Below are 10567 nucleotides of genomic sequence, written 5' to 3'. Positions count from 1 at the left end.
TCGTATTATAAGAGGTATTTACATATTCAAAATCAAAGGGAGAGGCCTTTGCCCAGCAGTAAAAAAAAAAAATTACATATTTATCATTCAAGAGTGAATATGTTATACTTACATCGCAATAATTGTCTTTTTACCACACCAGCTGGTAAAGGCTCTCTTTATTGTTCAAAAACTGATAAGAAAGTTGCATTTTATCCACATGTGGGACAAAGTAATCAAATGCAAATTTTGAGCTTTTTTCTTGTGTTGGCTGGTAGAATGAATTTTAAATGATGATTTTGAATAATAAATATTTAATAACATTGCTTTGTTTTTGTTAGATATTTTACAGTTAGTATTTTCCTTGTGTTGGTGTGGGGAAAAGAAAATTCAGTTTTTTTTTTCTTTTCGCTATAAAATATCTCTACACCGCCGCGTATATCTCGACATTGTCAACGATAATTACAGAATGCTAGGACAGCGTTAAGAGGGCCCACAGACTATCAGTCCGCCGGACGATATCGGCCTGTCAGTTGTACGGAAGTGTCAAATTTATGTTCTAACTGACAGGCCGATATCGTCCGGCGGACTGATAATCAGTGGGCCCCTTTAGGAACATGATTTGATGAGGTACATAAATGTATACATTAATAAATTCTGATTCGTTTCACTTAGTCTCTCTAATCAAGATCTGTGACGTGTCAGTTGTCATTCCGAAGCTTTCAAGGCTCTCGTCATCCCACTTCTTCCCGTAGAAACGAGTATAATACCTCTCTTTCCAACAGATAAGGGCTAAGAATACAAGGAGGGCGACAGTGACGCCTATGAAGGTTGCGATGCTGACGCTGAACGCTCTGGTATCTGGCAAGGAAAGAAAAAGCTTTAGAACTTAAATGTATAGTTTGTCAAAGGACTCTCTTATTTCAAACATAGACAGAGAGAATCATACTATCTTTGTCTTACACTAGTACTAGCACCCAAAAGAAAAGGATAAGTATAGTTTTTTTTGTTCTTATTTACTGACAATTTGGTTTGACGAACTATAACTCCAATTTACATGTGTTTGATAGACTGTATCATACGGCGAGGGACTCTAATCTAACACAATAGTTGTTTGTGCAACAAGAGAGGAATGTTGGTTTCTCTTGCGAGTGTTGATTTTGAGTCCCGAGAAAGCGAAAGATCCTATAATTGAATCACGAGCGAAGCGATTTGTAAATAGTCCGAACATGTTCGGATTCCCTCATCATTCGACTTCACAGACAGAAATATCTGACCCCCTACACAGGGGCCCCTGCTATATGGCGCCCGGGGTAGTCACCAAAAATTTGCGCCCCCTGACGACTGACAAAAGTTTCCCTGCCGCTGCCTTTTGCCTATTTTGGCGCCCCCCTAGGGTTGGCGCCCGGGGCACTTGGGGGGCATTCAAATATTACGTAACGCAATTTTCGAAGATTTTTAACCCCCCCTCCCCCCGTGTAACACACTGTAACGTTTTCGTGTACCCCCCCCCCCCCCCCCACCTAAAAGATACGTAACACCCAAGTAACCATTTTCACTTAAAAGTCACAATAATGTTCAGCGAATTATAATCATAAAATTTAAGAAATGAGCGAGCGTGTATGGGAATGTTATGCGAAAGAGGTGTGTCAGTATCGTAGCAAGTGGAAATCCGTGGTCTCCGCCTACCCCTCCGCAAAATAGGCGTGATTATGTATGTATGTATATTATTTAATAAAAAAATTAACGCCTTGCTTCATCCCCCCCTCCCGCCCCTGTAACGCATCGTAACGTTTTACAAGACCCCCCCCCCCTCCCCCCAAATTGCGTTACGTAATATTTGAACGCCCCCTTGCCCCTCTGCCCCCCCCCCCCCTAGCTATGCCACTGCCCCTACATAAAAACTATTGCAAATACCTAACCTAATATAACCTCTCACCTATACTTGTAGCTTCTGCAACATCAAGCACGCTCAAATGTATGTAGTCGGTATACGCCCGGTTCTCAAACTCCAGCCAACCCGTACAAGCCCAGATGCCTTGATCAGTTAGTTCGGTAGACTGGAGTGTGATGCTGCAGTCGCCACGATGGACGCTCAGGTTTGGGGGGTAGAAGAACTTTTTGAAGTCGAGGCTGGAAATAATAGTAATTTTCTTTATTTTATGTTTAATATTTCGGATGAAGATTGACTGAAATTTGATTGATATTACCTAAATAATTAATAACTCTACTAGTTTTAATTTTTATTTTAAAACCCACTCGACATACCTACTTATAACATGTGTATAACATCGCCATTTAGTGAATTACAATTTACAACCTATCTAAGAACTATCGTAGGTTTATCTATTACATAGGTATCCTTTACCGAAAACCGTGGGTATTAAATTAACTAGGGGAAGGGGGACAAGACGGGGTTGCGGGCAAGACGGAGCATGGATTCCCAAAGAATCCGAAACATGTCGCCAAAAGCGACTAAAAATAATAGTGAGTAAAAACCGTACTGATATAGTACATTATTGTCGAGGCTCGGAAGTAGCTACTTGCTGGCTGAGGATTCGTTTTAAACGGACGACCTTGGGAGTCCGTTTAATTGAATCCGAAGCCAGCAAGTAGCCTTCCAGCCGAGTCATATATAGTGCTTTTCTCAAAAATGGCGCAATAAATACAACTATAATAGAAATATTTTACAGAAGCAACGTTTTTATGTATATATTTTCACAGAAAAAAGTAAAAGATTTGCTTTGCCGCCGTTTTTTTTTTTTTATTAAAAATAGAAGTGTATTTTTCTGCTGAAAATACGCCAACCTATTTGAGACACCTAAATAGTCGCGGTACCAACATTATAATAATAAGTACTGATCATCTGTTTGGCTGTTTAATGGACCTATGCCTTCATTTGATATGGCCACTTCAACTTTTAAAAAGTTAGGAACTCGACAAATAATGGAATTTGTATGCAACATTGCAGTCCCGAAATCGAGACTGCAATGTTTTTAACTTTTTAATTTTTTGACTGACCATAAACAACGCACTTCGCGACCAACTTTTTAACCGGCAACGTCGACTTTGCCGTCCATTTTTGAGAAAAATATTTTGACTACTACTACTACTACTTAGGGACTTACTTTTCCTCAGTAATTTTATCATCCATATGAATCCTTCGCTGCTCTGGCGATGTAAAGTAACACTCATTCAACGGAATCATTCCCTCCGAACTGACGCATGACAATGTCACTCTATCCCCCTTCTTCACCCCAACCTCTTTGTCTAGCGCGGCAAATTTGTGAGCTACCCTCACTTCGACTGTTTTTGTAATTTCTTCTTCAGGTGCCGTTGGTGTCCATAGATGACAGGTCCAGATTCCTATTTCTGAGGTAGTGGCATTGGTGGTGAATTTGCATGATGGCGTGCCCGGCACGACGTCGACAAATCTAAAATGGTTAAATCACAAATTAGGCCGGTCATATTAAACATTAAAATCGCAAAGTTCCAGCTAGTTCAGTTTTTTTTAAATATGTTGTTAGGACCACTACTATATATAGTACCGTATATCCCAGTTTGCAGCTTCGAAAGACCTGTGCTAACTTTGCACCACTCGAAAAACCGCGAAATTTTGGCACCTCATTCTCAATTTCAGTCCTTAACTATGCGATTTAAACAAAATGTTTTCAAGTAGACTAAAATTGCTATAATTTGAGACCAAAAACAAAAAAAATGGGTGTGTTTTACAACGACTTGAAAATTACCTTTTCACATCACCTATTCGAAAAGGGCTTATTCTTCCCCGCTAGGAGGAATCAGTGGCACTTTTCTTCCCTGCTAGGAGGGATCAAAGTGGCACTTTTCTGTTCTAGGACACGATTTTTTTCTTTTTTGCATACTATTTTTTTAGGTAATTAATATTTTAGAACATAATAATTTCCTCATAGGTGATGTGAAAAACAGTATGTGTCACATAGTAGCAAAATTATTTCCATCTTGGGCGTTATCACTTGAATCCCTCACTACGCTCAAGATTCTACTTTAGAATTATAGAATCCTTTGCTTCGTTTAGATTCAATGTACGCCCTCGCCGTAAATATGTCATTTTGCTCCCTTGACATCAACATCTTCTAGGCGCGCGAGTTTTAAGAACTACCCGCACTTGGTCTTGTTTATTAACTTGAACGTTTTGCGCACTAGGGATGTCACCGGGTCGACACACAACACTCACAATATTCGGTTTCGTCGTTGTTGAATAATAATGAGTAAAAATCGTGAAAGTTTAAATCATTATATTACACAACAGAATATTGCATAAAATGGTACCTACATTGCACAAATCAACAATAAAAAAAATATAAAAAAATATCTTTATTTCAGAACATTTAAAATTCCATACAATATTGTTAGTACCATCGTTATACCTATGTGTTAGTAAATACATTAAAAATAAAAACAAAACAACAATAAAATCAAAATCCAATAAATTTAAATAATTAATATGTCAGATTCAAAATAATATAGACTAGAATAATAATTAGAATGTCAAAAATTTACCAATTTCTCTTAATTTAAATTCATATGTCATGTTCACGCTAACGCCGTCGACATAACACCCCACCGGCATTCTGCTGAGCTCCTCTATCAGTCCGTTAACATATAAGTAGAAAAGCTTCGGTGAGGTTAAGCCCCCCTGCCTCACTCCGCATTCCAACCTATATGCTTCCGACTGTGCTACCCCCCATCTAACCGTATTGGTCTGGTTGCCGTACCAATATTTAAAAATACAAACCAATATTTAAACAATGTTGCGCGCAAAAATATAACATCATGATAAAACATCGTATCGTACTTATTGGTATTTTTTCTAAAGGTATCAATAGTTTCTCCTCAACTTATCTTGATATAGTTCTGTGTCAACTTACAAGACTTTAGTTCCGTTAGGGTGCGAAAAGCCGCACCGGATTAGAGGCACATCTTTATCGCAAACCACATCTATGGTCTCTCCAGCTTTTGCAAGGATAAGGTCGGCTCCCTCGTATTTCATGCGTCTATAGCCTGGAAGGAAATTATTAAAAAATTGGTATTAATAAAAGATTGATTTTTAGGCAAACATAAGGGTGTCGAAGGGATACTATTATGCCTCCGCTGTACGCCTGCCCAACAGTTAAGTGGTCTATTCTATATGTATATAGAAATAGTTAAGTTAATAAAGTATAGGTGTAAGAAATGAAACTACCCAAATTTTTAAATATAAAAAAAATGGAAATGAAATGGTGTGGATGGTAGAGTGGAGGCGGATTGGACCGATGTTCCAAATAATTGCAAGTTCGAGTCTTGCCCAAAGCGGAGATTTTTTGAATGATTGAAAAAAAAATGTTTTATTTTTCCTTAATTATTAATGCTTGATAAAAAAATATGTTACCTAATATTGCAGGTGTCGTAAAACTCATAAAACATAAATAAATCAAACAGTTGAAAGTCATAATAGCGTTTTTTTAAAATTAATGCACGTAATTTTTTTTTTCCAATTATTGAATTTTATGAAAAATTAACTATTTTTAATGTCTTCTCGAGCTTACGAATTAATAGCAAATGACATAAATATGGGTTACCTCCCTCGAACTTTTATCATAAAAAAATTACAACAACAGATTGCGTCATTGCATCGCACGATAACATTGATAACTTGAATATAACTTATCATGCTTTGCAAGATGCAAGAATGGAACCCAAATAACTAAGCCTCGAGGGTCTATCGCGAACACCGAAGTATGCAAATTACGTGCATCTCTCTCTGTCACTCTAATTACGCCGTAGTTGGTAAAAGTAAAAGATACCCGCAATTTGCGAACTTCGGTGTTCGCGGTGACCCGATATTAAAAACCATTATTACGGCCCGGCCACGACATCGCGCGGCGGCCATAGGTTGGAGCGAGACACAGCGATCGGACCTTTCGTTCCCACTCATGGCCGCCGCTCGCCGCTGTCGTGGCCGGGCCGTTAGGTAGACGGTATTAGGCAGTTCAAATATTGTCAGTTCGCGAAAACCGAAATTCGCAAATTGCGGGGACCTTTCTCTTTTACTCCAATGTAGGCGTAATTAGAGTGACAGAGAAAAATTACCGCAATTTGCGAACGTCGATTTTCGCGGTTATAGCTATAGCCCAGGCCATATAATAACACATGGGTAATAAAAACCGGTCAAGCGTAAGTCCGTCTTAAGGCATAAAATTGTATACATGGTATGGAAACGGAACCATTATGAAGCGAGTCCAACTCGCACTTTGCCAATCTTTTATTATCATTTAGGTCATAGATATGACCAGAGATTGCCAAAAATAGGAAGTTGTTAGTAAACACGCCTCCATTTTTTAGCAATTCATGGTCTCAGCGTTCACGTAGGTACGGGACGTAAATACGTAGGTACACACGACCGCAATTGCATGGCCACTTTATGGACGAATTCATACATAAATGTGTTTAATTCATGCAATTTTGCAGCTCGCTGTACCGGTGTGGTGTGGCATTCGCACTTTTACAATCTGTGACATAAGTAGGTACTCTTAAAAAAAGAAAAAAACGGTTCAATTTTCTCGAAAACCAGGAAATTTTTACTAGACACGTAAGTTCATTTTCTGGACCTAAGGTGCCATGTTGGTGGTTAGAAGGTTATCCATTAAGAGGGAAATATACCGTACTCGTCCATACAAAAAGTCCGCGAACATTTTAAACTGACAGCTGATTTATGTACAGCGTATTGTACACTGGGCGGCACTAGGATAAGCTACGTAGATAATAAAAATATTTTTAGTAATTTTCTTGGGATCACAATTTATTCATAATAAAAACTAATGGGGTGCTACATAATTGTGTAATAAAAAAATGTACAGAATTAACTTCAATAAGTGTTTATTTAGTTTTTTTTGATAGATCGTAACTTAATTTTTCGATAGTTTTCCGACATAATATAACTGTGTTTATCATCATCATAAACTTAAATAAGTCCCACTGGTTCAGCATGATGGCTAGTCGTTCCAAATTGACGACGTAAACTTACTGAATGTGTCTGTGTGTCAACTCTATGGCCAATAACTTGGACGGTTAAGTTAAACAATACTTTCAGTCCCATTTGGTAACCTATTTTCGTAATCAGCAACAAAATGGAGGCTATTAATCCTTTTGAATGTCACCCCTATCGTGCGCAGTGCGTTATCTGAACCTTATCTGAATGCACGAAGTTTTATATTGGGTTACCACGCGCGTCAGCTGACGTGTTTGGCGGTCAAGGGCTAAAATATATTTTCTGTTCATTGTCTTAGGCCTTCCCCTAAGGATCCAGTCTCTGCATTCAACAGTGCCTTAAGACCTGTGGTCTACCTTTTTGCGGGCCTTCTTTGCCTCCTTATCAATAGCTAGGATGGGATAGCATGACGGCTAGACGCTCCATATTGACTGCATATACTGAATGGCTGGCTATCACATTTCTGTGTGTCAGGAGTGTGTTGTAGAACTCGTCTATTGTTAATTTGTCTTCATTTGGCGATTGGTTTGGCACACTGAAAAAAAAAACAGTTAAAAGTTATGAAATAAAACTATGAAAACGGATTATATCGCGTATATTGAATTTATAATACATCCCGACGTTTCGAACTCTTTACAGCGTTCGTGGTCAACGGGTGACTGAGGAAAAATTACAAAATGCAAAAATACCCACATACTAAAATAATGAACAATCATAGACTACAAACTTTAAGGCTGGTTGTACATGCAAAATCGGTTCATAAGGCTAGTTATACACTATAATTATTTTTCAAGTAAAGATATATAGATAGTTTTATTTCATGAGTAACTATCGCGGTAACCGAAGACAATATTAGTTAAAAGTTAGTTAATACATAAATCTAAAAAAATAAGAGTACCTAATTGTTAAAATTTTTTACTTCATCAACCCAAACTTTGTTTTATTTTATTTATTTCTTTTATATCTTAGCCCGAGAAATTGTGTAATTAGTTATAGAATTAAGAATAAGTTATAAATTTATACAAAATATTAGGTAAATCTCGTTGGAGGCCTACCGGCAGCGACGCCCTGGTGTTGGTCGCGGGAATTCGGTGGATGCGAGCGGCACAGGATCGGTCGGAGTGGCGAGCCTTGGGGGAGGCCTATGTCCAGCAGTGGACGTCTATCGGCTGACATGATGATGATGATGATGATGATGATTAAGTAAATCACAATGAAATGACTCAAGCTTTTATCAAAAAAATGCAAAGGCAGAGCTAACTTTCACTATTTTATCTATTGCAATTTTTGTGAAATTCCCAAGATAAGGAAATGGACATTTCCAACCTACCTACCTACACCTAGTACATTGTAATTGTAAGTATTGTAACTGTTCAATTAGCTCCATGCATGATTTGTTTAAATTTTTTGTAATCATAATTTATATATCGTTTGAACACCGGAAAAAATAAAAATAATATTGTAAACCTTCACATTATTATATTAATAATTTTAAAATGTTGAATATTTTTGAGCGGTTGTAACGCTCATAATTTTTGGCGCGAATTCGACAGAGCGTGATGACGTCACACGTTGGACGGTCCAACTGACGTTTGCTACTAATGACACTTATGTGAACTAATTTGTCGAACGCGTGACGTTATGTAACATTTCGCGCAATTCGCTCACTAGCTTTTCGCGGGCAAATTTTTGAGCTTTTTATTTATTATTTTAAGCAATTAAATGATCATTTAATAACGGAAATGCATTTGTAACATGATATAACGGTAACAAACATCCGAATAAAACACATTTCGTTCAAAAATAAACTTCATGCATGAGGCTAATTGCTCTTACATAAGTATGAATGTTACATAATGTGTAAACTAAGTCTTACCTGCAAGCAATCTCATAAGCCGTAGCATGCTCAACCTCATCAATAGTCGGGGGACACCGAGGCCCCAACCCGTCCACCGCATCATCAACCTCCACTCTTCCATCGCCCTGCGGATCATACAACTTCGCCGTATTCCGCAGCCACATATTAGGCATATCACCACCTACATCATACATGAAATGATTACGTTGTTTGTAACCTTTCCGTTGTGTTACGACGGCTGAGATTATGTTTTTAAGGAAGTTTTGGACGGCGACTACAATTAGGTCGGCTGCTTCGTCGTCAGCACCTTCAAGGCCGAGTTCCCATGCTGCTAGCATGAAACGGCCAACGACTAATGCGTGGTCTGGGAGGAAGATTTCCTGAAATGATATGTTGAAATTGAAGAAGGTATATTGAGGCAAAAACCGTTACATAGATACAAGAAAAATATCTTTGTAATCATGTTCTAGTTATATGGCAAAATGTTTTAACAAATGGCAGAAAAATCTCAGGCACAACCACAGAATAAATAATAGTACTACCATACCGAAAGGTCACTTCCTACAAAACCAAAGTTTGACAGCAATTTAGGGACGAATCATGCTGTCCCTTTCTAATGTATGGCAGTATCCCTTTCGGCTATTTAGGGTTGTCAAAATTCAAGTAATTATCTTATCTGTGGTCGTGCACGCAAAGGGACATCAAGTTGTGTCAACCCTAGTAATTGCTCGGAGCAATGCTGAGCCGAACGGAGCCGACTTTCGCACCCCTGGTATTGGTATTGACATTTAATCAGGTATTGATCCTTTGGACCCATAGTTGGGTGGTAAAACTAAGGATGTAAAACGAAAAATAAATAAAAATCACCTGTGCTGCATATTTCAGAGCTCCATCACTGCCCGCACCAGGTGGTGAGTTCGGCGGCAAATATTCCAGCAAATCCGCCGGTTCGAAATTCGACTTCTCCGACGTACGCGAACTTCGCTTATGCCGACGACTATTCCTATTATGGGAGCTCGCTTTCTCCTGCGCTATATTAATAGATGTCTCCGCCAAACCTTCCACTTTGTTCAACAATGCTAGTAAAAACTCGTTGTGGAAGCGGACTTGGTCTGAAGATAACAGGGCTCGAGCTTCGGTGTCGAATTCTTCTTTGGTGAGTTTCATGCGAAACCACTGTTTCATATGATGGAAGTATTTTGTTGATTTTTCGCCAAGCACTTCGTTGAGCTTTCGACGACTTATGTTCAAGGTGTCGGAACTCATGTTTCTGTTGGTTAATGTAAGTAATATTAAGTTCGAGATTAATTCAATGATTTTAAATCCGATTTTTTCAATAACAAGACGCGCAGTAATCGCAGCATGCGATTGCGAGCTTCTGTCAATGTCACTGTCATTATGTTTTTTTTTATGGTACGGTTTTTTTTAATGGCCTGAACTGTCATTATAATGAGGGCTAACCTCGGGCTAACGCGTATGAATTCGCCGCTAGGGGCGCTAGTGTAGATGGTGGTCTTTTCCATAGTTCGAAATGTCACTTGTCACTTTAATGACTGAAATATGGAATGTAGAGTTAACTCTACATTCCATAAAGAAAACGATAGCCCTCATTGGTTTACTGAATCGTAATGTCGATTTTAAAAGTATCTTAAATAGCTTAACATCTTCAGTGTTGCTAGTTTATGATAAAGTTCCAATACCTAAGACTTTTTATTGTACAG

The 10567-nt window shown here is 38.4% G+C and overlaps 2 protein-coding genes and 1 long non-coding RNA gene across 3 annotated transcripts in view; 1 reads left to right on the top strand and 2 right to left on the bottom strand.

Annotated features, from left to right (window-relative positions):
- Positions 1–10567, top strand: part of LOC134741335 (uncharacterized) — a 52948-nt gene that overhangs the window by 14713 nt on the left and 27668 nt on the right. The gene's annotated exons all lie outside the window — the stretch shown is intronic.
- LOC134741826 (uncharacterized) lies at positions 594–5403 on the bottom strand. Its single transcript, XM_063674720.1, has 4 exons — positions 4890–5403; positions 3108–3413; positions 1919–2112; positions 594–840 (listed from the first exon to the last, which is right to left on the bottom strand). The coding sequence occupies exons 1-4, from the start codon at positions 5009–5011 to the stop codon at positions 647–649; spliced, it is 816 nt and encodes a 271-aa protein (XP_063530790.1). The 5' UTR covers positions 5012–5403; the 3' UTR covers positions 594–646.
- Positions 6797–10224, bottom strand: LOC134741312 (transcriptional adapter 1-like). Its single transcript, XM_063674061.1, has 3 exons — positions 9714–10224; positions 8865–9226; positions 6797–7523 (listed from the first exon to the last, which is right to left on the bottom strand). The coding sequence occupies exons 1-3, from the start codon at positions 10110–10112 to the stop codon at positions 7373–7375; spliced, it is 912 nt and encodes a 303-aa protein (XP_063530131.1). The 5' UTR covers positions 10113–10224; the 3' UTR covers positions 6797–7372.

Source organism: Cydia strobilella, chromosome 5 (assembly GCF_947568885.1).
Source record: "Cydia strobilella chromosome 5, ilCydStro3.1, whole genome shotgun sequence".
NCBI classification, from domain to species: domain Eukaryota; kingdom Metazoa; phylum Arthropoda; class Insecta; order Lepidoptera; family Tortricidae; genus Cydia; species Cydia strobilella.
Note: the sequence above shows the minus strand (reverse complement) of the source record. Positions and strands in the feature narration are given on the sequence as shown.

Coding starts and splice junctions, on each gene's coding strand:
- LOC134741826 (XM_063674720.1), bottom strand. CDS start 5,011: ATGAAATACGAGGGAGCCGACCTTATCCTTGCAAAAGCTGGAGAGACC. Junction 3,414..4,889: donor CCTAACGGAACTAAAGTCTT/GTAAGTTGACAC, acceptor TAACCATTTTAG/ATTTGTCGACGTCGTGCCGG. Junction 841..1,918: donor TGCAGAAGCTACAAGTATAG/GTGAGAGGTTAT, acceptor TTTCCTTGCCAG/ATACCAGAGCGTTCAGCGTC.
- LOC134741312 (XM_063674061.1), bottom strand. CDS start 10,112: ATGAGTTCCGACACCTTGAACATAAGTCGTCGAAAGCTCAACGAAGTG. Junction 9,227..9,713: donor CTCTGAAATATGCAGCACAG/GTGATTTTTATT, acceptor ATATCATTTCAG/GAAATCTTCCTCCCAGACCA. Junction 7,524..8,864: donor GCTTATGAGATTGCTTGCAG/GTAAGACTTAGT, acceptor TTTTTTTTTCAG/TGTGCCAAACCAATCGCCAA.